This window comes from Tursiops truncatus, chromosome 10, assembly GCF_011762595.2.
Source record: "Tursiops truncatus isolate mTurTru1 chromosome 10, mTurTru1.mat.Y, whole genome shotgun sequence".
NCBI classification, from domain to species: Eukaryota; Metazoa; Chordata; class Mammalia; order Artiodactyla; family Delphinidae; genus Tursiops; species Tursiops truncatus.
In genome coordinates this window covers 91,157,173-91,182,301 of record NC_047043.1, presented here as the reverse complement: position 1 = coordinate 91,182,301, position 25,129 = coordinate 91,157,173, and the positions used below count along the sequence as shown (strand labels likewise).

At 39.6% G+C, this 25,129-nt stretch overlaps 1 protein-coding gene across 10 annotated transcripts in view; it reads left to right on the top strand.

Annotated features, from left to right (window-relative positions):
- Positions 1–25,129, top strand: part of SUMF1 (sulfatase modifying factor 1) — a 372,466-nt gene that overhangs the window by 12,065 nt on the left and 335,272 nt on the right. For all 10 annotated transcript variants that reach the window (XR_004528608.2, XM_073787582.1, XM_073787580.1 and 7 more), the window contains exon 3: positions 414–488. Coding sequence is in view for 9 of the 10 variants with exons in the window: in XM_073787582.1 (XP_073643683.1) it covers positions 414–488 (75 nt within the window). In the remaining variant the exon portion in view is untranslated. The remainder of the gene's footprint in view (positions 1–413; positions 489–25,129) is intronic.

Sequence of the window (25,129 nt, the reverse complement as noted above, 5' to 3'; positions counted from 1 at the left end):
TATCAACAAACAGTGCCGTTTACTTCTTTTAGCTAGGTTCCAGGAGCAGAACAAAGGACAAAGGTTGATTATGTAATCTGACATGTAAAGAATCCTGTTATTTTCCAAAGTCATTTGTAATACTTGGGGAGATGTGTTTCCATCAACAGAAACAATCACAGTCTCAGTAGCTAATCTCTTCCAGTCTGCATTCTTATCAGCTAAATGAGCCTTAAATAAAAATGGTCTCTCTAAGTGACAGTAACCTGTTTTAACAGGAAGCCACATGCTTTTAGGTCATTTGGGAGGTTAGAAGACAAATCTAAGTTCATTGGGACAAGAAGAACCCCTTTAGTAGCGTACAGAGAAAATGGCACATGTGAAATATGTTACTACAACCTTTTCTGGATTTTTATTTCCTTCCTTTCCTTTAGGCTGAGAAGTTTGGTGACTCCTTTGTCTTTGAAGGCATGTTGAGTGAGCAAGTGAAGTCTGATATCCAACAGGCAGTAAGTAATGTTTAAACAGGCTCTCATATTTCTCTATTGCTCATTGGAAAGGGCTTGGGTGAAAAATCCAAACTACCAGCCCCGCCACCCCCCCCCCCAAAAAAAATAAACGCCTCGCCATTTTCCTGCTATAGATTTGCCCGTAGAACAGGCCTATGGGACCAGGGCACCTTATCTTGAGGAAAATGGCACAAACCTGGGACAGTATCTGGAGTGTTAGGTCTGACGTGAGCTTCTGTCTTGTGCACCTGAGTATAAGTGGAGCTCAGCTGGGCTTTAGACACTTCTGGGTTTCTTTTGCTCATAGCCATTTCTAGAATGGAGGGTTAAATGTGCATGTTTTTTACTTCTATTCTTAAAGTCTTGGTCTCATCAGGTTCTGGTATGGAGAGAGAGCTTCCTATTTAAACATTCCTGACTTCACTTGATCAGAGTAGTAGTTATGAAAGGGGCCCTTTGCTGTGGATGTACACAGGAAATTGAGCCCAGGACCTGGTCCTTACCATCCAGGGTGTACCTTCTCTCATAAAGGGATCCAGGGAAATCATGGAGACTGCACTAGGTCTCCATAAGCCCCTGTGTGGTGAGTGGAACTTGGGATTTCTGTTCCAGACATTTTAGTAGGCTTGTGTATATTTGAGAATTTGTCTACTCACATGTCTCATGAGAAAGCAAAATATACAAGGAAAGGAGTGTGGGTAAGCTGGGAAGCTGAGGGTTCACAAAACAAGGATGGCTGAGGACACAGAAGAAGCAGGAGGTGGGAAGAGAGGAAAGGAAATGGGGTCAGCTGACCCAAGGGAGACTGATTAAGATACAGACATGAAGGCAGGAATTCAGCACTAATCTTCCTTTGTTATACAAGTTCCCTTTCAACTCCTGCCTGAATCTCATCTTTATGTGTTGGGGTCGCTATTCTCTGGTGAGCAGCAGTGCCAGAAAAATTAAACATTCCTGGCTCGGATTTGCTTTCTCTTCAAACTTGTAGCAAAACTTGGGGTGGGGGGGAAGATGAGGTAGAAGCAGATTTGCTCTCAAGTCGTTTATAGGAGAATCAGGCCACTTTTATGTATGTATTTTAGAAAAATGTTTTAAAAACATGACTGAATTCCATCTGAATTTCAGAGCTTTCTTTGCTTGCTACAAGTTTATGTTATAAGTCTATTATATAACCTGATTACCCCCCCCCCCGCCGTTTTTTTTAAAGGGCTTTGACAAAGATCAGATTGGCTTAGTGCTGATGAGCCAGTAGCTCAGGATGTGGTGCCTTGTTTTATGATGGGGAGTTCAGCTGGGGGAGGGCCTTTGCACTTATTTTTGTAATTTGTGCTTTCCGTTACAAGGCCTCCTGTCACTTGAGAACCTCTGAGCACATTAGGCATAAAGGCAGAGGCAGAGGATTACTGGGCTCTGACGGTGCCCTCTTAAGTCCATAGTGAAGTGTGTGTGCTGGTAACTAGGATGAAGATAAACAGCTCTTACCGGGTCGTAGTGTTGGTCTCTTACTTAAATGCTCATAATGGAAAAGCAGACCTTTTAAGCATGTTTAGAAAGGGTTGGAACAAGTGAAATGAATCTGTTGGTGATCCGAGAGAGCTAAGTTTTTGTTTTTAGGTCTTGGCCCACCCTAATGCACCAGACCTGTTTTTAACCCAGTGTTTCCAGAAGTGTAGGATAGGAGATGGTCCATGAGGTGACTTGAAGTGAAGCAGGTGACTTAAGCTGGTACATGGCCAAACGTAAGAGAATCCTGAATCACATTGTCTCAGGGCTCTTTCAAGGCCTGATTAAGTTGAGAAGAAAGTCTCATTTGAGCGCTGGCATGTCACTAACACTCAGCGGCACTTGTTAATCTCCTTTCTAACACAGAAAATAGGCCTCAGAACCTTCCTCAGGCTTCAGTGGCTGGCTGGAATTTAATAATACGGTTTATGTTTGTGTACATTTTATTTACTTCTAAAATTTTTGTTGGAGTATGGTTGCCTTACAATGTTGCGTTAGTTTCTGCTGTACAGCCAAGTGAATCAGCTACACGTATACATATATCGCCTCTTTTTTGGATTTCCTTCCTATTTAGATCTCCAGACAGCATTGAGTAGAGCTCCCTGTGCTATACCGTAGGTTATCATTAGCTATCTATTTTATACATAGAAGTGTATATATGTCAATCCCAATCTCCCAATTCATCCCACCCTCCCTTTCCCCCCTTGGTGTCCATATGTTTGTTGCCTACATCCGTGTCTCTATTTCTGTTTTGCAAATAGGTTCATCTGTATGTACATTTTAAATGTGATTATTTTATAAGATTGGTTACTTTCACATAGTTGTTTTACATGTTTACTATCGTATAATTATTTTAAATGTTTCATATAATTATTTAAAATAAATGTCATTATTTTAAATGTCATAAATGTTCTCTTATGATAGGTAACACTAGTGATATAACTTTTCCTTATTAGAAAAAGCCTTTTTATTGTAAAAGAAAAGTCAAATACAGAACATCAGGCAAAGCAAATGTGTAGCTTTACTGTGTTATTTTTAAACAAACATGATCGTAACCTTCCCTTAAGTCAAGAATTAGGATTTTGCTCCCTGCCCCAGCGATCCCATCCATGAGCCACATTCTTATCATCACCCCCTCTGTCCCTGAAGTAGCCACTGTCTTGCTTTTTAAAGTAGATGCTTCCCTGCCTTTCTTTATAGTAATATTGCGAGGTGTGCCTCTCAAGACTACCAATGTTTATTCTTGTCTATTTAAAGGAAATTTGTGTCTTTTAAGACTCTTTTAATCAATGGATTTCCCTTCCATTACTCTGCTCCTCCCCAGCCCCTGGCCCTTGCCCCCCTTTTTTTCCCTAACAATTTATCTGTGGAAGAATCCAGGTTGTTTTAGCGGTAGGCTTTCCCACAGTCTGAATTTTGCTGCCTGCACTGTCCCAGTACAGCTCACCTTTCCTCTCTGTCCTGCATGTTGGTAGCTGGATCGCCAGGCCTGATCAGACTCATGTTTGGACCCTGTGGCAAGACCTCAGATAGTGACGTGTTCTTTCACTACGAGGCACCTAATGTCTTCTTCTTCCTCTTTTTGTGATGTTACCTGCTGTTAGTGCTCAGTGCCTAGACCCATTAATTCACTGGGAGTGGGAAGATTCTGATAATCTAATAGGTTTTTTTTCATTTATTAATTGAGATACTTTTATAAAGAGATGATTGCCTCGTCTGCTCTTTTCTTTTTTTTTTTTAAGTGACCAATTAGGTTTCTTTTTTAAAAAATTAAACATTTAAAGAATATTGTAAATTACATGCAGTTGTAAGAAATAATACAGAGATCCTGTGTACCTTCCCCCCAGTTTCCTTCAATGATAACATCTTGTATAACTATAGTACAGCTTTACAACCAGGAAACTGACAATTGACACAACCCACTTACCTTTGTCTGGTTTTAGCAGTTTTATATGTATTCATTTGTATGTGTGTATTTAGTTGTATGCAGTTTTATCACAAATGTAGATTTGTATAATCACCGGATTAAAAAATTATCTTCATGAACCTATGGATTTAAAAATATTTTACGGGTTTTGTTCACTTGGAATCATGATACCTTTTGAATGTCAAATTTTCCTATTTTGGGGTATTGAGTGCCTCTTTAAGTTCTTGTGAGTTCTTTTTTTCTTCTCTTTTTAAAACAGCTTTATTGAGATATTTATTATCCCACAGAATTCACCATTTAAGTGCACAATTTATTCAGCTTTTTCTGGTGCATTTATAGAGTCGTGCAGCCGTCACCACCATCCCAGTGCAAAACATATCCACCAGCCCAAAAGGAACCATGTGCCCATTTGCAGTCCCTCCTCATTCCCACCCCGAGCCTTAAGCAACTGTCCTGAGTCCTTTTGGAGTAACCCTAGTCGTCAGTGCTTCCTTGCTTTCTGTAATGACCCCCTGGCCTGGAATCAGCCATTTATTTAAGAAACACTAGCACCTTTTAGTAGAAAATAGTATTCCAGGACCCTGTCTAGGTTCTAGGTGTGCTCATTGCCTAAGGTTGGTCATTGTTTCTAGGCCTCTTCAGTGGGCAGAGCTATGATAAAATGCTCTATGAGTTCATACCGATGTTTCTAGGTTAGGGTTTATAACTTAGCCGGTTTTTGTATTACCTGTATCTTCTTCCTTCCACATCAAGAATCCTGGTTCTCAAGGACACAGGGGATGATAGAATCAGAATAACCTATAATTACTCATTTATTTTATCCCAGCTTTTATACATGGCAGTCTCAAAATAACAAGACTAATGCTACCATCACCAATGGAATTACTGAGACCAGGTCAAAAAAAAAAAAATAGCTTTTACATTTGCATTTCCTGTTTCTCTCCCAGTTTTAAAATTGTTGTACTATTTCTGTATTATCAGAGCATGTGTCCATTACATAGAGTACTCACTTCCACAAGTAACTATATGTTTAATGCTTTCTATGTTCAATGTCTCTCTAGTCATTTGGATTAATGAAGCTTTTTCTCTTCTAGATTCTTAAGGAAATGGTCTTGGGGACAGTATTGCCTAGTTTTTGCATATTGTTGACAGTTTGTTATTGCCCGTTAGACTTTGAAGTCAATTTTGCTGGATGTGAAATCTGGTTCACTTTTGTTTTTCTTGAGTATCTTATATATGTTATTTTGTTTTCTCTTGGAATAGGCATTACTGTTGAAAGTCTGATGATAGTCAAATTTTCTTTCCCTTGCAAGCTACTTGTTGTTTCTGCCTAGATACCCAAGGATTTTTTTTTTTCTTTTTCTTTAGTATCTAGTGATTTTACCAGAATATATCTTGGTGTTTCTTTGTGGGTCAGTATTCTCAGGTATGGGGTGTGTTCTTTTAATATGTAGCTTCAAAAATTTTTTTTCTAATTTCAGGAAATTTTTCTTCAAGTTTTTGCTATTTTTTTCTGTGCCCTTACTTTTTTTTTCTTCTTTAGGAATTCTTAATATATCTGTTTGTAGGATTCATTTTCAGTGTTTATCACTTTTGAATATTTCTATCTCTTTTTTTTAAATTAAATTCTTCCTTTTCATCTTCTTTCTCTCTTAAGTATTCTTGTATTCATTTCTGAACTTTTTCTTTTGTTTTAGTTGTTTCTTGAGTTCTCTACCTCATCTGAGTTTGCTGATTCTGATTTATTCTCATGAATCATTTTCTTAATTCCGCTGACCTCATTTTTTTTTTTTTTTTTTTTTTTTGCGGTACGCGGGCCTCTCACCGCTGTGGCCTCTCCCGCCGCGGAGCACAGGCTCTGGACGCTCAGGCCCAGCGGCCACGGCCCACGGGCCGAGCCACTCCGCGGCATGTGGGATCCTCCCGGACCGGGGCACGAACCCGCGTTCCCTGCATCGGCAGGCGGACCCTCAGCCACTGCGCCACCAGGAAAGCCCCCTGACCTCATGTTGAAATGGCCAGCTGCAGGCTTATTTTGAGCATGACTTAACCTTTAGAAGGAGGCGTGGCCCAGGGTAGCTTCTGTAACTTCACAGAACTCTTTCTTCAGTTGTACTCATGTAGGCTTCAAAAATATGGCCTCCTGGGACTTCCCTGGTCGTCCAGTGGTTAAGACTCCGTGCTTCCACTGCAGGGGGCACAAGTTCGATCCCTGGTTGGGGAACTAAGATCCCACATGCCCTGCGTCCAAAAAAAAAAAAAAAAAAAAGTCCTGCTTCCTCAGATTGCCGGCATCTCTCCCCCTCCACTCCTTCTCCTTTTCTCTCTTGTCCCTTGCTTTCTGGAGTTTGATTTCATTCTCTGAGGTTTCTCCTTGGTGGGTCTCTTTTCTGGAAGGGAACCCTGGCAGGTCAGTGTAAAGAATTCATAGGGCAAGACTGTTCGAAGGCCTTTATACTCTCTCACTGCGGGCCCCTTACATACACTCACCAGCAGAGTGGGCAGAATTCCTTCCCGTTTTCAGTGCTTTCTCACACTGTAATTCTCTGCTTTCCGGTGATACCCATTGGCTGCTTTGGGATTTTCCTCGTCACATCTCTGATGACTTGCTGTTTCTTCTGCTTTCTCCTGCCCAGCCATAGGCATCATGCAGGTTGTATGGCTATTGGCAGTTTTTCCTCACGTACTTGTATTCTGGCTTTGATTAAGTACCCTGTCACATAGATTGACTCTGCATGTTGTTCTTGGGTTTTTGGTGGTGTTATCCAGTGGTTATCTAGTTGCTCTGTCTTGTTTTTTTTTTTTTTTCTTTTCCGTACGCGGGCCTCTCACTGTTGTGGCCTCTCCCGTTGTGGAGCACAGGCTCTGGAAGCGCAGGCTCAGCGGCCATGGCTCACGGGCCCAGCCGCTCAGCGGCATGTGGGATCTTCCCAGACCGGGACACGAGCCCGTGTACCCTGCATCGGCAGGCGGACTCTCAACCACTGCGCCACCAGGGAAGCCCTGTTTTTTAATGTATACAGTTTTGAGGCAAAACATGGATCTGGCTCTCAGGGTTTGCTTGTAAAGATAAACTGTGAATTTAATGGTTAAAAATAGAGTACATGTGCATGCTGGAATTTTCTTATTCGTGATTATTCTTTGGATGCTGAATTTGAAACAGGGTCTTAAAAGCTATAGATATCAAATCCTAGAAAGGATTAAGGTTGTCGTGTTGTTGATTTTGTTGGTTTGGGGGTATTTTACCCTAGAAAACTTATTGTTGAAAAGGATGGTATTTAAAATATTTAATTTCTAAAAAGTATGTTTCATTTTTTTACTTGTGTCATTAATGTATCTCATAAATCTTTGACAGAGGAATGGCTGTGGGGTAGGAGAAAACAGTTTCTCTTGATGGAATCCTGAGAAACAATGATCACCTATTGGTTTGTAATTTTGTACTTTCAAAGTTGTTAACAGTTTAAGGAAACAAATTCCTGAATAAGTGTCCTCCATAAAGGAGGATGGGAGGCTATTTTGAGATGTTATTTTCAATTGAAAGCCAATTTCAGTGAGGATTCAGAATTACCAAGGCTGCTGCTTCTTTTTCTTCTTTCTTGAGTAAAAAAAAAAAATGTGTAAAAAAACAATGTCTCTTCTGCCTAAAGGATATCCTTTGGTAAATGTTTTTGTTATTAATTGTCTTAAAATATCTTTATTTTGCTTCATTACTGAAAGATATTTTCACCAAGTAAAAATTTTAGGTTGGCAGTTATTTCCTGTCAGTACACCGTAGGGCTTATTTCACTGTCTTCTGGCTTTTGTTGTTGCCATTCAAAAGTCAGCCATCAGGAACATCTATTGCTCTTCCCCTGTAGGTGATTGGGCTCTGCCTGCTTTTAAAACTGTCTCCTGTCTTTACTATTCTACAGTTTCACTATGGTATGTCTAGGTGTTGATTTCTTTCATTTTTCCTGCTTGAGTTTTATTGGGCTTCCTGGGTCTGAGGAGTGGTGTTTTTAAAACAAATCTGGATTATTCTTTTTTTTTTTAATTTATTTTTTAGGCCACGCCATGCGGCATGTGGGATCTTAGTTCCCTGACCAGGGATCGAACCTGTGCCCCCTGCAGTGGAAGTGCAGAGTCCTAACCACTGGACCGCCTGGGAATTCCCTGGATTATTCTTCTTTTGGGGAGGGAGAAAAGAATGTTGTCTTTTTTTTAATTTTTATTTTTATACAGCAGGTTCTTATTAGTCATCAGTTTTATACACATCAGTGTATACATGTCAATCCCAATCGCCCAATTCATCACACCACGACCCTCACCCCCCTGCGGCTTTCCCCCCGTGGTGTCCATATGTTTGTTCTCTACATCTGTGTTTCAATTTCTGCCCCGAAAACTGGTTCATCTGTACCATTTTTCAAGGTTCCACATATATGCATTAATATACGATATTTGTTTTTCTCTTTCTGACTTACTTCACTCTGTATGACAGTCTCTAGATCCATTCACGTCTCTACACATTACCCAATTTCATTCCTTTTTATGGCCGAGTAATATTCCATTGTATATATGTACCACATCTTCTGTATCCATTCGTCTGTCGAGGGGCATTTAGGTTGCTTCCATGACCTGGCTATTGTACATAGTGCTGCAATGAACATTGGGATTCATGTGTCTTTTTGAATTATGGTTTTCTCTGGGTATATGCCCAGTAGTGGGATTGCTGGATCATATGGTAATTCTATTTTTAGTTTTTTAAGGAACCCTCCATACTGTTCTCCATAGTGGCTGTATCAGTTTACATTCCCACCAACAGTGCAAGAGGGTACCCTTTTCTCCACACCCTCTCCAGCATTTGTTGTTTGTAGATTTTCTAATGAAGCCCATTCTAACTAGTATAAGGTGATACCTCATTGTAGTTTTGATTTGCATTTCTCTAATAATTAGTGATGTTGAGCAGCTTTCATGTGCTTCTTGGCCATATGTATGTCTTCCGTGGAGAAATGTCTATTTAGGCCTTCTGCCCATTTTTTGATTGGGTTGTTTGTTTTTTTAATATTGAGCTGCATGAGCTGTTTATATATTTTGGAGATTAATCCTTTGCCCATTGATTCGTTTGCAAATATGTTCTCCCATTCTGAGGGTTGTCTTTTCATCTTGTTTATGGTTTCCTTTGCTGTGCAAAAGCTTTGAAGTTTCATTAGGTCCCATTTGTTTATTTTTGTTTTTATTTTCATTACTCTAGGAGGTGGATCAAAAAAGATCTTGCTGTGATTTATGTCAAAGAGTGTTCTGCCTATGTTTTCCTCTAAGAGTTTGATAGTGTCCAGTGTTACATTTATGTCTCTAATCCGTTTTGAGTTTATTTTTGTGTATGGTGTTAGGGAGTGTCTAATTTCATTCTTTTACATGTAGCTATCCAGTTTTCTCAGCACCACTTATTGAAGAGACTGTCTTTTCTCCATTTTATATCTTTGCCTCCTTTGTCATAGATTAGTTTACCATATGTGCGTGGGTTTATCTCTGGGCTTTCCATCTTGTTCCATTGATCTGTGTTTCTGTTTTTGTGCCAGTACCATATTGTCTTGATTACTGAAGCTTTGTAGTATAGTCTGAACTTAGGGAGTCTTATTCCTCCAGCTCCATTTTTTTCCCTAAAGACTGCTTTGGCTATTCGGGGTTTTTTGTATCTCCATACAAATTTTAAGGTTTTTTGTTCTGGTTCCATAAAAAATGCCATTGGTAATTTGATAGGGATTGCATTGAATCTGTAGATTGCTTTGGGTAGTATAGTCATTTTCACAATATTGATTCTTCCAATCCAAAAACATGGTATATCTCTGCATCTGTTGGTATCATCTTTAATTTCTTTCATCAGTGTCTTACAGTTTTCTGCATACAGGTCTTTTGTCTCCATAGGTAGCTTTATTCCTAGGTATTTTGTTCTTTTTGTTGCAATGGTAAATGGGAATGTTGCCTTAATTTCCCTTTCAGATATTTCATCATTAGTGTATAGGAATGCAGGAGATTTCTATGCAATAATTTTGTATCCTTCAACTTTACTGAATTCACTGATTAGCTGTAGTAGTTTTCTGGTGGCATCTTTAGGATTCTCTATGTATAGTATCATGTCATCTGCCAACAGTGACAGTTTTACCTCTTCTTTTCCAATTTGTATTCCTTTTATTTCTTTTACTTCTCTGATTGCCATGGCTAGGACTCCCAAAACTATGTTGAATAATAGTGGTGAGAGTGGACATCCTTGTCTTGTTCCTGATCTCATAGGAAGTGCTATCAGTTTTTCACCATTGAGAATGATGTTTGCCGTGGGTTTGTCGTATATGGCCTTTATTATGTTGAGGTAGATTCCCTCTATGCCCACTTTCTGGATAGTTTTTATCATAAATGGGTGTGGAATTTTGTCAAAAGATTTTTCTGCATCTATTGAGATGACCATATGGTTTTTATTCTTCAATTTGTTAATATGGTGTATCACATTGATTGATTTGCGTATATTGAAGAATCCTTGCATCCCTGGGATAAACCCCACTTGATCATGATGTATGATCCTTTTAATGTGCTGTTGGATTCTGTTTGCTAGTATTTTGTTGAGCATTTTTGCATCTATATTCATGAGTGATATTGGTCTGTAATTTTCTTTTTTTGTAGTATCTTTGTGTGGTTTTGGTATCAGGGTGATGGTGGCCTCATAGAATGAGTTTGGGAGTGTTCCTTCCTCTGCAATTTTTTGGAAGAGTTTGAGAAGGGTGGGTGTTAGCTCTTCTCTAAATGTTTGGTAGAATTCGCCTGTGAAGCCATCTGGGCCTGGACTTTTGTTTGCTGGAAGACTTTGAATCACAGTTTCAATTTCATTACTTGTGATTGGTCTGTTCATATTTTCTCTTTCTTCCTGGTTCAGTCTTGGAAGGTTATACCTTTCTAAGAATTTGTCCATTTCTTCCAGATTGTCCATTTTATTGGCATAGAGTTGCTTGTAATAGTCTCTTAGGATGCTTTGTATTTCTGCGGTGTCTGTTGTAACTTCTTTTTCATTTCTAATTTTACTGATTTGAGTCCTCTCCCTCTTTTTCTTCATGAGTCTGGCTAATGGTTTATCAATTTGTTTATCTCCTCAAAGAACCAGCTTTTAGTTTTATTGATCTTTGCTATTGTTTTCTTTGTTTCTATGTCATTTATTTCCGCTCTGATCTTTATGATTTCTTTCCTTCTGCTAACTTTGGGTTTTGTTTGTCCTTCTTTCTCTAGTTCCTTTAAGTGCAAGGTTAGATTATTTCTTTGAGATTTTTCTTGGTTCTTGAGGTAGGCTTGTACAGCTATAAACTTTCCTCTTAGAACTGCTTTTGCCGAATCCCGTAGATTTTGGAATGTCGTGTTTTCATTGTCATTTGTTTCTAGGTATTTTTTGATTTCCTCTTTGATTTCTTCAGTGATCTCTTGGTTATTTAGTAACATAGTGTTTAGTCTCCATGTGTTTGTTTTTTTTACATTTTTTCCCCTATAATTCATTTCTAATCTCATAGCGTTGTGGTCAGACAAGATGCTTGATATGATTTCAATTTTCTTAAATTTACTGAGGCTTGATTTGTGACCCAAGATGGGATCTGTCCTGGAGAATGTTCCGTGTGCACTTGAGGTGGAAGCGTAATCTGCTGTTTTTCGATGGAATATCCTATAAATATCAATTAAATCTATCTGGTCTATTGTGTCATGTAAAGCTCCTGTTTCCTTATTTATTTTCATTTTGTATGATCTGTCCATTGGTGTAAGTGAGGTGTTAAAGTCCCCCACTATTATTGTGTTACTGTTGATTTCCTCTTTTATAGCTGTTAGCAGTTGCCTTATGTATTCAGGTTCTCCTATGTTGGGTGCATATATATTTATAATTGTTATATCTTCTTCGTGGATTGATCCCCTGATCATTTTGTAGTATCCTTCCTTGTCTCTTGTAACATTCTTTATTTTAAAGTCTATTTTTTCTGATATGAGTATTGCTACTTGAGCTTTCTTTTGATTTCCATTTGCATGGAATATCTTTTTCCATCCCCTCACTTGCAGTCTGAATGTGTCCCTAGGTCTGAAGTGGGTCTCTTGTAGACAGCATATATATGGGTCTTGTTTTTGTATCCATTCAGCAATCCTGTGTCTTTTGGTTGGAGCATTTAATCCATTCACGTTTAAGGTAATTATCAATATGTATGTTCCTATTACCATTTTCTTAATTGTTTTGCATTTGTTTTTGTAGGTTGTTTTCTTCTCTTGTGTTTCCCACTTAGAGAAATTCCTTTAGCTTTTGTTGTAGAGCTGGTTTGGTGGTGCTGAATTCTCTTAGCTTTTGCTTGTCTGTAAAGCTTTTTTTTTTTTTTTTTTTTTGTGGTACGCGGGCCTCTCACTGTTGTGGCCTCTCCCATTGTGGAGCACAGGCTCCGGACGCGCAGGCCCAGCGGCCATGGCTCACGGGCCCAGCCGCTCTGCGGCATGTGGGACCTTCCCGGACCGGGGCACAAACCCATGTCCCCTGCATTGGCAGGCGGACTCTCAACCACTGCGCCACCAGGGAAGCCCTGTAAAGCTTTTGATTTCTCTGTCGAATCTGAATGAGATCCTTGCTGGGTAGAGTAATCTTGGTTGTAGGTTCTTCCATATCATCACTTTAAGTATATCATGCCACCCCCTTCTGGCTTGTAGAGTTTCTGCTGAGAAATCAGCTGTTAACCTTATGGGAGTTCCCTTGTATTTTATTTGTCCTTTTTCCCTTGCTGCTTTCAGTAATTTTTCTTTGTCTTTAATTTTTGCCAATTACATTACTATGTGTCTTGGCGTGTTTCTCCTTGGGTTTATCCTGTATGGGACTCACTGCGCTTCCTGGACTTGGGTGGCTATTTCCTTTCCCATGTTAGGGAAGTTTTCAACTATAATCTCTTCAAATATTTTCTCGGGTCCTTTCTCTCTCTTCTCCTTCTGGGACCCCTATGATGTGAATGGTGTTGCGTTTAATGTTGTCCCAGAGGTCTCTTAGGCTGTCTTCATTTCTTTTCATTCTTTTTTCTTTATTCTGTTCCACAGCACTGAATTCCACCATTCTGTCTTCAGGGTCACTTGTCCATTCTTGTGCCTCAGTTATTCTGCTATTGATTCCTTCTAGTGTAGTTTTCATTTCATTTATTGTATTGTTCATCTCTGTTTGTTTGTTCTTTAATTCTTCTAGGTCTTTGTTAAATATTTCTTGCATCTTCTCGATCTTTGCCTCCATTGTTTTTCTGAAGTCCTGGATCATCTTCACTATCATTATTCTGAGTTCTTTTTCTGGAAGGTTGCCTATCTCCACTTCATTTAGTCATTTTTCTGCGGTTTTATCTTGTTCCTTCATCTGGTACATAGCCCTCTGCCTTTTCATGTTGTCTATCTTTCTGTGAATGTGTTTTTTTTTGTGTGTGTGTGAATGTGGTTTTTGTTCCACAGGCTGCAGGATTGTAGTTCTTCTTGCTTCTGCTGTCTGTCCTCTGGTCGATCTCTGGATTATTCTTAACACTCATGTTTTTTGTTTTTTGTGTTTTTTTTAAGTAGTTCGGCTTTAAAAGAATTTTTTTAATGTTTTTTAAAAAGTTTTTATTTATTTATTTTTGGCTGCATTGGGTCTTTATTGCTGCGTGTAGGCTTTCTCCAGTTGCATTGAGCAGGGGCTGCTCTTCATTTCAGCGCGTGAGCTTCTTACTCTGGTGACTTCTCTTGTTGTGAAGCACAGGCTCTAGGTGTGCGGGCTTCAGTAATTGTGGCATGCAGGCTCAGTAGTTGTGGCTTGCAGGCTCTAGAGCGCAGGCTCAGTAGTTGTGGCCTGCATATAATTTTTGCTTGCAGCACTCATACATATGTTTTATAATTTAAAGGAGAAAGCAATCTATTATATTTACCCAAACTATTTCTGTTGCTCTTCCTTCATTCCTGAAGTTCCATGTTTCCCTTCACCTTAAAAAACTTCTTTTAGTGTCTGTTTTAGAGCAAGTCTTATGGTGATGAATTCTCTTAGTTTCTCTTCATCTGCAAATGTCTTTATTTCACCTTCATTCTTGAATGCTATTTTCACTGGATACACAGTCCTGGGTTGACAGTTCTTTGCTTTCATCACTTCAAAAATATTTCACTCTTTTCTGTTCATGTGGTTTCTAATAACAGTCATTTGAATCACTGTTCTCTCATATGTATTGTGTCATTTTTTTTTTCCTGGATTCTTTCAAGATTTAAAAATTGTTTTGTCTGCAGTAGTTTGATTATGCTTTTGGACATTGTTTTCTTAGAGATTATCCTGTTTGGGGTTTGTTGAGATACTTGTGTCTGTAAATTTGTGTCTTTAACCATATTTGGGGGAGTTTTTAGCCATGATTCCAAATATTTTTTCAACACCAATGTCGCCTCTCATTTTGGGATACCAATGCATGAATGTTAGACCTTTGATTATCCGAGAGATGCCTTAGGCTTTGTTCACTGTTTAAAAATTTTTTTTCTCTATTCTTAGTTTGTGTACTTTCTTTTGATATGTCTTCAAGTTTCCTATTTTTTCTGTCATTTTCATTCTGCTCTTGAGCCTGTCCAGTGAATTTTGATTTTCATATATTGTATTTTGCAATTCTAAAGTTTCCTTTTTAAAAATAGCTCCTGCTTCTCTGTTGAGAATGAATGCCTGTCTTTTCATTCATTTCAAGAGCATTCATCTTTACCTCATAGCTGATGGTTATAATAGCTGCTTTGGTCTTTGTCTGATAATTCCAATATCTGGGTCATCTTGGGTTTGACACCTGTTCATTTTCTTTTCCCTTCAGTATTGGGACTCTGGGTCCTGTTATAATGCTGTGGAGAAAGTTGACTTTTTTTGAGGCAATCAACCTGATAACCTCGTTGAGTACAGATCTGAAGTTTTGTCTTGCCTACTGCTGGTAGTGATTTTGTAGCTCTGTTCATTCATCCCTTTCATGCTAGGATAGCACTGTGGTTATTTTTTTCTTTGTTGTAACTAGCATTTTACTTTTTTAAATTGAATTATATTTGATTTACAATGTTGTGTTAACTTCTGCTGTCCAGCAAAGTGATTCAGTTATACATATATATATATATATATATATTGCTTTTCATATTCTTTTCCATTATGGTTTATCACATTTTACTTGTTTAATCAATTTCTTGCAGTTGATTAAAGGCATAATAATGCCTACCTAGTAGAGTATTGTAAAGACCAAATGAAATAATATACACAGAATCACCTAGTAGTACAATATCTAGCACATACAGAGCCTTTTAATAAATGTTGTTATTCTCGTTTCTTCAAATGCACTATCTCTTTGCCTGGCCTAATTGAAAATTTATTTAAATCTTCTTTGCTTCACTCTTGCCCATTTTCATGAATTGGAAATGCCACATAAAGTGTTCTACCAAATTACAATGATATTTTCAAAGGATTTGCTATTGTGTCCTCTTGGATTGTCTCAGAGTCCTTGACTGGAGGAATATACAAGTGATAAATCTGTTTTTGGTGGGGGAGGGAGGTAAAATATATATATAACATAAAATTTATCATTTTAATTATTTTTAAACGGGTAATTCATTGACATCATGTACATTCCCAATGTTGTGCAACCCTCAATCACCACTGTGCCTTTCCCGAGCTTGTTCACCATCCCAAACAGAAACTCTGTACCATTAAACAATGATTTTTCATTCTCTCCTCCCCTAGCCCCTGGTAACCTTTTTTCTACTTTGTGTCTCTTTTAATTACTCTATTCTAAGTGCCTCATAGATGGAATCATACAATATTTGTCCTTTTATGATTGGCTTATTTCACTTACCATAATGTCTTCAAGGTTCATTCGTGTTGTAGCATGTATCAGAATTTCATTTCTTGATAAGCAACAAGGTCCTGCTGATTAGCACAGGGAAACGTATTCACTATTCTGTGATAAACCATAATGAAAATGAATATAAAAAAAGAATGTATATATATGTATAACTGAATCACTTTGCTGTACAGTAGAAATTAACACAACTTTGTAAATCAACTATACTTCAATAAAAAAAAGAATTTCATTCCTTTTTAAGGCTGAATAATATTCCAGTGTTTCTGTATACCGCATTTTGTTTAATCATCTGTCAGTGGATGTTTGGGTTGTTTTCAGCTTTTGTGTATTGTGAATAATGCTGCCATGAGCATTGGTGTACAAGTATCTGGCTGAGTCCCTGCTTCCAATTCTTTTGGGTATATACAGTAACATATCTTTTTTTTGGATTCATGCCTCCTTGATTGTCTGCCATCCATCAGTGGGGTCTGTTTTTTGACTTCTTCTAGTGATAGAAATGAGTCTAGCTCCCTCTGTTTGAAGATTTGCTTTCTGGCATAAAATATGGGCTGTTTGTTTAGCAAACCATCAGAAATGTCCTGCTGTCTTCTAGGTACTGTGCTATTCCTGAGAATACAGCGATGAAACATAACTTCCCTGTCTTTTAGCTGTGCAAAGTCTAAGAGATACAGTGACATCAACTCTGAACTGATATGAGGTGTTTTTATTGTTTTGTTTTGTTTTTTTGTGGTATGTGGGCCTCTCATTGTTGTGGCCTCTCCCGTTGCGGAGCACAGGCTCTGGACGCGCAGGCTCAGCGGCCATGGCTCGCGGGCCCAGCCGCTCTGCGGCATGTGGGATCTTTCCAGACCAGGGCACGAACCCACATCCCCTGCATCAGCAGGCGGACTCTCAACCACTGCGCCATCAGGGAAGCCCGAGGTGTCTTTTTTTTTTTTTTTTCTGATTTATGACTTTTTAATAGAGAAATAAAAATGAAAACACATATATCATCTGTTTAAAAATTCTTGAAAAGAATGAGAGTATATGAAGTCCATCCTATTCTGTAGTGGAAGTACATCAGCAGGTGCTGTGATAAAGAGAAGTGGTGAGGAGTTGGGGTAGATGCCAGGAAAGCTGAATTTGCTAGGTTGATCAGAGAAGGCCTGTGTGAGGAAGAGCCATTTTAGGGAAGCCTTGCAGGTGAGGAAGAACTCACCTTGGGATGAACTAGAGCACAGTGTCTGGTGGAGGGCCTACTATGTCCGGATGTGTTGACCATCCGCCTTCAGCTTTACATGGTCAGGACTCAGCTAAGCTTACTCTGGGAAGTCCATTTGAAATGCCCTTCCGTTGTCCCACATTCCATATTTAGATGCTTCCATTTATTTGTTCTTATGGCTTCTTGTGCCTTCCTTTTATGTCATTTACCTCCCCTATAATTATTTGTGTAGGTATTTGTTGAATGCCCTTTGCTTTACCTGATATGTCCTGTGATGGTGGGTGGGGATGCTTCTGTATTATTCACAATATCCCCAGCCTAGTAACTGTCACTTAATAAGCACTTAATAAACATTTGTCGAAAAATGAAAGAATGCCATTTGGGTATCACCTGGGGGAGCATTAGTTTTTGAGGGCTGAGGGGCTCAGACCTGGTATGACCTGTCTTATGTTGGAAAGGCAGCTTTTCCTTGGCACGAGAACACTGATCCAATCAACAGGGTTAAGGTCGGTTCACAGTAACTGAAGAGTTTTGGCAAGAGCGATCCAGGACTGGCTGATTGGATAAGAAGGGAACATGGTCAGACAACCGTATTTTATGTCTGTTTTTGAAAGGAGTAGTTGTCCACCTGTCTTAGGAGTCAGTGTGTGGTGTAGGCTCAGGAAGCAAAGCATGTTAACCCTGGAAACTGAGAACCCAATATAATAAGATAACAGGGCACAATATCTTATTCCAGCCTGCTCCAAAACAAGGCACCTGATCAGAATGAGTGTGAGTGAGGTGTGTTGGGGTCCCAGGGGCTCAGATTCCAAATATCTGTTTAAGGTGTTCTTAAGTGTCTTTTCAAGTCATGGGTCTTTTGAGGTCTGTCTTGGATTAAGAAATAAAAATGATTCTCACATCCCCCCTACCTCCCAGCTGTTGGCGTTTGCGCCATAAAATCTCCTTGGTGAGACAAAGACAGACTATCTAGTAGGGAGTCCTGCTCAGGGGATATCCAGCATTAAGAAAAATTTATGCAAAAATGAAGGTTTAGAATGGAGGGAGCTTCCAAAATCTTCAGGCAAAAACCCTTCCTCTTGTAGATGAGGCAGCCATGGCCCAGGAGGGGAAATGGCTCCCCTCAGTTCTCAGTAATGTTTGAGGGGGGCCACGAAATAGTACCTGAGAACTAGTATAGTACCTTTCCCCTTACGGACCCCTGTGCAAAACCCATAAGACAACGGCTGATTCTCTCTCTCTTTAAAAGTATATCCCACTGAAAAAGCATATCCCACTGATAGACTATATTTAAAATTGGTGTTTATCCAGAAGATGGTCACGCAAGGTGCTGAGGGCTTTGGAAACCATGGAAACCTCAGGAAAAGGTGAACTTATTTGTAAAATAAATGTTGATCCTGTGTATGCTATGGGCCTGGCAGTGCCAGACGGCTGGCAGAAGACCTCAGACATCCCAAAAGTCAAGAATTTCCCATGTACCTAGGGAGGGCAAAAGAAAAAAGAAAAAAGAAAAAATGGAGACAAAAGAACAGGGACAGGACCTGCACCTAGGGGAGGGAACTGTGAAGGAGGAAAGGTTTTCACACACTAGGAAGCCCCTTCACTGGCAGAGATGGGGTGGGGACAGGTGGGAAGCTTCGGAGCCATGGAGGAGGGCGCAGCCACAGGGTTGCGGAGGGCAAAGCAGAGAGATTCCCACAAAGAGGATCGGTGCCGACCAGCACTCACCAGACTGAGAGGCTTATGTGCTCACCCGCCAGGGTGGGCGGGGTTGGGAGCTGAGGCTCAGGCTTCGGACGTCGGATCCCAGGGAGAGGACTGGGGTTGGCTGCGTGAACACAGCCTGAAGGGGGCTAGTGCCCCACAGCTAGCCAGAAGAGTCCAGGAAAAAGCCTGGACTTGCCTAAGAGGCAAGAGACCATTGCTTAAGGGTGTGCGAGGAGAGGGGATTCAGGGTGCCCCCTAACCGAGCTCCAGAGATGGGTGTGAGCCGTGGCTGTCAGTGCAGACACCAGAGACGAGCATGAGACTCTAAGGCTGCTGCTGCAGCCGCCAAGAAGCCTGTGTGCAAACACAGGTCACTATCCACACCGCCCCTCCCGGAAGCCTGTGCAGCCCGCCACTGCCAGGATCCTGTGATCCAGGGACAACTTGCCCAGGAGAATGCACAGCGCGCCTCAGGCTGGTGCAATGTCACACTGGCCTTTGCCGCCGCAGGCTTGCCCCGCTTTCCGTACCCCTCCCTTCCCCCCGGCCTGAGTGAGCCAGAGCCCCCTAATCAGCTGCTCCTTTAACCCCGTCCTGTCTGGGTGAAGAACAGACACCCTCAGGTGACCTACACGCAGAGGTGAGTCCAAATCCAAAGCTGAACCCCAGGAGCTGTGCGAACAAAGAAGAGAAAGGGAAATCTCTCCCAGCAGCCTCAGGAGCAGCGGATTAAACCTCCACAATGAACTGGATGTACCCTGCATCTGTGGAACACCGGAATAGACAACGAATCATCCCAAAGTTGAGGTGGTGGACTTTGGGAGCAACTGTGGACTTCGTGTTTGCTTTCTGCATCTAATTTCTTCCTGGCTTTATGTTTATCTTAGTTTAGTATTTAGAGTTTATTATCATTGGTAGATTTATTTATTGATTTGGTTGCTCTCTTCCTCCTTTTATATATATATATATATATATATATATTTTTTTTTTTTTTTTTCTTTTTCTCTTTTTGTGAGTGTGTATGTGTATGCTTGTTTGTGTGATTTTGTCTGTATAGCTTTGCTTTTACCATTTGTCCTAGGGTTCTGTCTGTCCTTTTTTTTTTTTTTAGTATAGTTTTTAGCTCTTGTTATAATTGGTGGATTTGTTTTTTGGTTTGGTTGCTATCTCCTTTCTTTTTTTTATTACTTTTTAATTAAAAAATTTTTAATAATGATTTTTTATTGTTTATTTTAATAACTTTATTTTATTTTATTTTATTTATTTCTTTTTTTTTCTCCCTTTTCTTCTGAGCTGTATGACTGACAGGGTCTTGCTGCTCTGGCCGGGTGTCAGGCCTGTGCCTCTGAGGTGGGAGAGCTGAGATCAGGACATTGGTCCACCAGAGACCTCCCAGCTCCCCATAATATCAAGTGGCGAAAGCTCTCCCAGAGATCTTCATCTCAACGCTAAGACCCAGCTCCACTCAACAACCAGCAAGCTACAGTGCTGGATACCCTATGCCAAACAACTAGCAAGACAGGAACACAACACCACCCACTAGGAGAGAGGCTGCCTAAATTCATAATAAGGTCACAGACACCCCAAAACACACCACCCAACGTGGTCCTGCCCACCAGAAAGACAAGATCCAGCCTCATCCACCAGAACACAGGCACTAGTCCCCTCCACCAGGAAGCCTACACAACCCACTGAACCAACCTTAGCCACTGGGGGCAGACACCCAAAACAACAGGAATTACGAACCTGCAGCCTGCAAAAAGGAGACCTCAAACACAGTAAGTTAAGCAAAATGAGAAGACAGAGGAACACACAGCAGATGAAGGAGAAAGATAAAAACCCACCAGACCAGACAAATGAAGAGGAAATAGGCAGTCTACCTGAAAAAGAATTCAGAATAATGTTAGTCAGGATGATCCATAATCTTGGTAGAATGGAGAAAATACAAGAAACTTTTAACAAGAACCTAGAAGAACTAAAGAGCAAACAAACAGTGATGAACAACACAATAAATGAAATTAAAAATTCCCTAGAAGGAATCAATAGCAGAATAACTGAGGTAGAAGAACAGATAAGTGACCTGGAAGATAAAATAGTGGAAATAACTACTGCAGAGCAGAATATAGAAAAATGAATGAAAAGAATTGAGGACAGTCATAGAGACCTCTGGGACAACATTAAACACACCAACAGTCAAATTATATTATAGGGGTCCCAGAAGAAGAAGAGAAAAAGAAAGGGATTGAGAAAATATTTGAAGAGATTATAGTTGAAAACTTCTCTAATATGGGAAAGGAAATAGTCAATCAAGTCCAGGAAGGGCATAGAGTCCCATACAGGATATTTTCAAGGAGAAACAAGCGAAGACACATATTAATCAAACTATAAAAATTAAATACAGGGGCTTCCCTGGTGGCACAATGGTTAAGAATCCGCCTGCCAATGCAGGGAAAATGGGTTCGAGCCCTGGTCTGGGAATATCCCACATGCCACGGAGCAACTAAGCCTGTATGCCACAGCTACTGAGCCTGTGCTCTAGAGCCTGCAAGCCATAACTACTGAGCCCATGTACCACAATTACTTAAGCCTGCACACCTAGAGCCCGTGCTCCGCAACAAGAGAAGTCACCACAATGAGAAGCCTGCGCACCGCAACAAACAGTAGCTCCCACTCGCCAGAACTAGAGAAAGCCTGTGCACAGCAACGAAGACCCAATGCAGGCAAAAATAAATAAATAAATAATTAAAAAATTAAATACAAAGAAAAAATATTAAGAGCAGCAGGGAAAAACAACAAATAACATACAAGGGAATCCCCATAAGGTTAACAGCTGATCTTTCAGCACAAACTCTGCAGGCCAGAAGGGAGTTGCAGGACATATTCAAAGTGATGAAAGGGAAAAACCTACAACCAAGATTACTCTACCCAGCAAGGATCTCATTCAGATTTGACAGAGAAATTAAAACCTTTACAGACAAGAAGAAACTAAGAGAATTTAGCACCACCAAACCAGCTTTACACCAAATGCCACAGGAACTTCTCTAGGCAGGAAACACAAGAGAAGGAAAAGACCTAGAACAAGAAATCCAAAACAATTAAGAAAATGGTAATAAGAACATGTATGTTGATAACTACCTTAAATGTAAATGGATTAAAGGCTCCAACCAAAAGACATAGACTGCCTGAATGGATACAAAAACAAGACCCGTATACATGCTGTCTACAAGAGACCCACTTCAGACCTAGGGACACATACAGACTGAAAGTGAGGGGATAGAAAAAGGTATTCCATGCAAATGGAAATCAAAAGAAAGCTGGAGTAGTAATTCTCATATCAGACAAAAGAGACTTTAAAATAAAGACTATTACAAGAGACAAAGAAGGACACTATATAATGATCAAGGGATCAATCCAAGAAGAAGATATAACAATTGTAAATATTTATGAATCCAACATAGGAGCACCTCTACATAAGGGAAATGCTAACAGCTATAAAACGGGAAATCAACAGTAACACAATCATAGTGAAAGTGAACACCTCACTTTCACCAGTGGACAGATCATCTGAAATGAAAATATATAAGGAAACACAAGCTTTAAATGATACATTAAACAAGATGGACTTAATTGATTTTTATAGGATATTCCATCCAAAAACAGCAGAATACACTTTCTACTCAAGTGCTTATGGAATATTCTCCAGGATAAATCATATCTTGAGTCACAAATCTAGCCATGGTAAATTTAAGAAAATTGAAATCATATCAAGTATCTTTTCCAACCACAACGTTGTGAGACTAGATATCAATTACAGGAAAAAAATCTGTACAAATACAAACACATGGAGGCTAAACAATACACTACTTAATAACCAACAGATCACTGAAGAAATCAAAGAGGAAATCCAAAAATACCTAGAAACAAATGACAATGAAAACACGACGACCCCAAACCTATGGGATGCAGCAAAAGCAGTTCTAAGAGGGAAGATTATAGCAATACAATCCTACCTCAAGAAACAAGAAACATCTCAAGTAAACAACCTAACCTTACACCTAAAGCAATTATAGAAAGAAGAACAAAAAACCCCAAAGTTAGCAGAAGGAAGGAAATCATAAAGATCAGATCAGAAATAAATGAAAAAGAAATGAAGTAAACGATAGCAAATATCAATAAAACTAAAAGCTGGTTCTTTGAGAAGATCAACAAAATTGAGAAACCATTAGCCAGACTCATCAAGAAAAAAAAGGAAGAAGACTCAAATCAATAGAATCAGAAATGAAAAAGCAGAAGTAACAACTGACACTGCAGAAATACAAAGGATCATGAGAGATCACTACAAGAAACTGTATGCCAATAAAATGGAGAACCTGAAAGAAATGGACAAATTCTTAGGGAGACCCCAAATAGCCAAAGCAATCTTGAGAAAGAAAAATGGAGCTAGAGGAATCAGGCTCCCAGACTTCAGAGTATACTACAAATCTACAGTAATCAAGACAGTATGGTACTGGCACAAAAACAGAAGTATAGATCAATGGAACAGGCTAGAAAGCCCAGCGATAAACCTACACACATATGGTCATCTTATTTTTGATGAAGGAGGCAAGAATATACAATGGAGAAAAGACAGTCTCTTCAATAAGTGGTGCTGGGAAAACTGGACAGCTACATGTAAAATAATGAAATTAGAACACTCCTTAACACCATACACAAAAATAAACTCCAAATGGATTAAAGACCTAAATGTACGGCCAGATACTATAAAACTCTTACAGGAAAACATAGGCAGAACACTGACATAAATCACAGTGAGATCCTTTGACCTAATGAAACTTAAAAGCTTTCTCACAGCAAGGGAAAACATAAACAAGAAGAAAAGACAACCGTCAGAATGGGAGAAAAAATTTGCAAATGAAGGATTAAATGACGAAGGAATAATCTCCAAAATTTACAAGCAGCTCATGCAGCTTAATATCAATAAAACAAACAACCCAATCCAGAAATGGGCAGAAGACCTAAATAGACATTTCTCCAAAGAAGATGTACAGATTGCCAACAAACACATGAAAGAATGCTGAACATCGGTAATCATTAGAGAAATGCAAATCAAAACTACAATGAGGTATCACCTCACTCCAGTCAGAATGGCCATCATCAAAAAATCTACAAACTATAAATGCTGGAGAGGATGTGGAGAAAAGAGAACCCTCTTGCACTGTTGGTGGGAATGTAAATTGATACAGTCACTATGCAGAACAGTTTGGAGGTTGTTTAAAAAACTAAAAATAGACGTACCATACGACCCAGCCGTCCCTCTATTGGACATATACCCTGAGAAAACCATAATTCAAAAAGAGTCTTGTACCACAATGTTCATTGCAGCTTTATTTACAATAGCCATGACATGGAAGCAACCTAAGTGTCCATCAACAGATGAATGGATAAAGAAGATGTGGCACACATATACAATGGAATATTACTCAGCCATAAAAAGAAATGAAATTGAGTTATTTGTAGTGAGGTGCATGGACGTTGAGTCTGTCATACAGAGTGAAGTAAGTCAGAAAGAGAAAAGCAAATACCATATGCTAACACATATATATGGAATCTAAAAATAAAAGGTTCTGAAGAACCTAGGGGCAGGACAGGAATAAAGACGCACATGTAGAGAATGGACTTGAGGACATGGGGAGGGCAAAGGGTAAGCTGGGACGAAGTGAGAGAGTGGTATGGACATATATACACTGCCAAATGTAAAATAGATAGCTAGTGGGAAGCCGCTGCATAGCACAGGGAGATCAGCTCAGTGCTTTGTGACCACCTAGAGGGGTGGTATAGGGAGGTTGGGAGGGAGACTCAAGAGGGAGGAGATATGGGGATGTATGTATATGTATAGCTGATTCACTTTGTTATGAAGCAGAAACTCACACACCATTGTTAAGCAATTATACTCCAATAAGGATGTTAAAAAAAAAAACCTCCCCTTACTTAGAACTTAACCATAACCATTACGTTAGCAGTTCAAAGATTTTGAGAAGTTCTGCAATTAAAAACTAGTATAAATTGATTAACTCGGTGCTTTCCTGGCTAGTTTGAATGCTTTGATTATGTTACTTTTTCTCCCCCCTGTACGTTGTAAAGTCATGTGGAAGACTTGGGAAACAGCCACTGGGAAATGCTTGGATAGTAGAACAGAGTTATAAATTGAATATCTGCGGCTGTAGGTTCTTTTCCTGGCTCTGTCACTACCTGCCACATTTCAAGGCTTATTTTTCCATCCTTAAAATGAGGGAATTTAAATACACGACCTCCCTGATCCTTCCCATCTTTAAAATCCTGCGGCACTATAATCCTGCGTCTGTTAACTATGCAGCCAGGCTGGGAAAGCATCTTATATGCCTTTTCTATATTCTGTCTTTTGTTTGACCTTTTTTCTCAGAAGCCTCAGAAACTT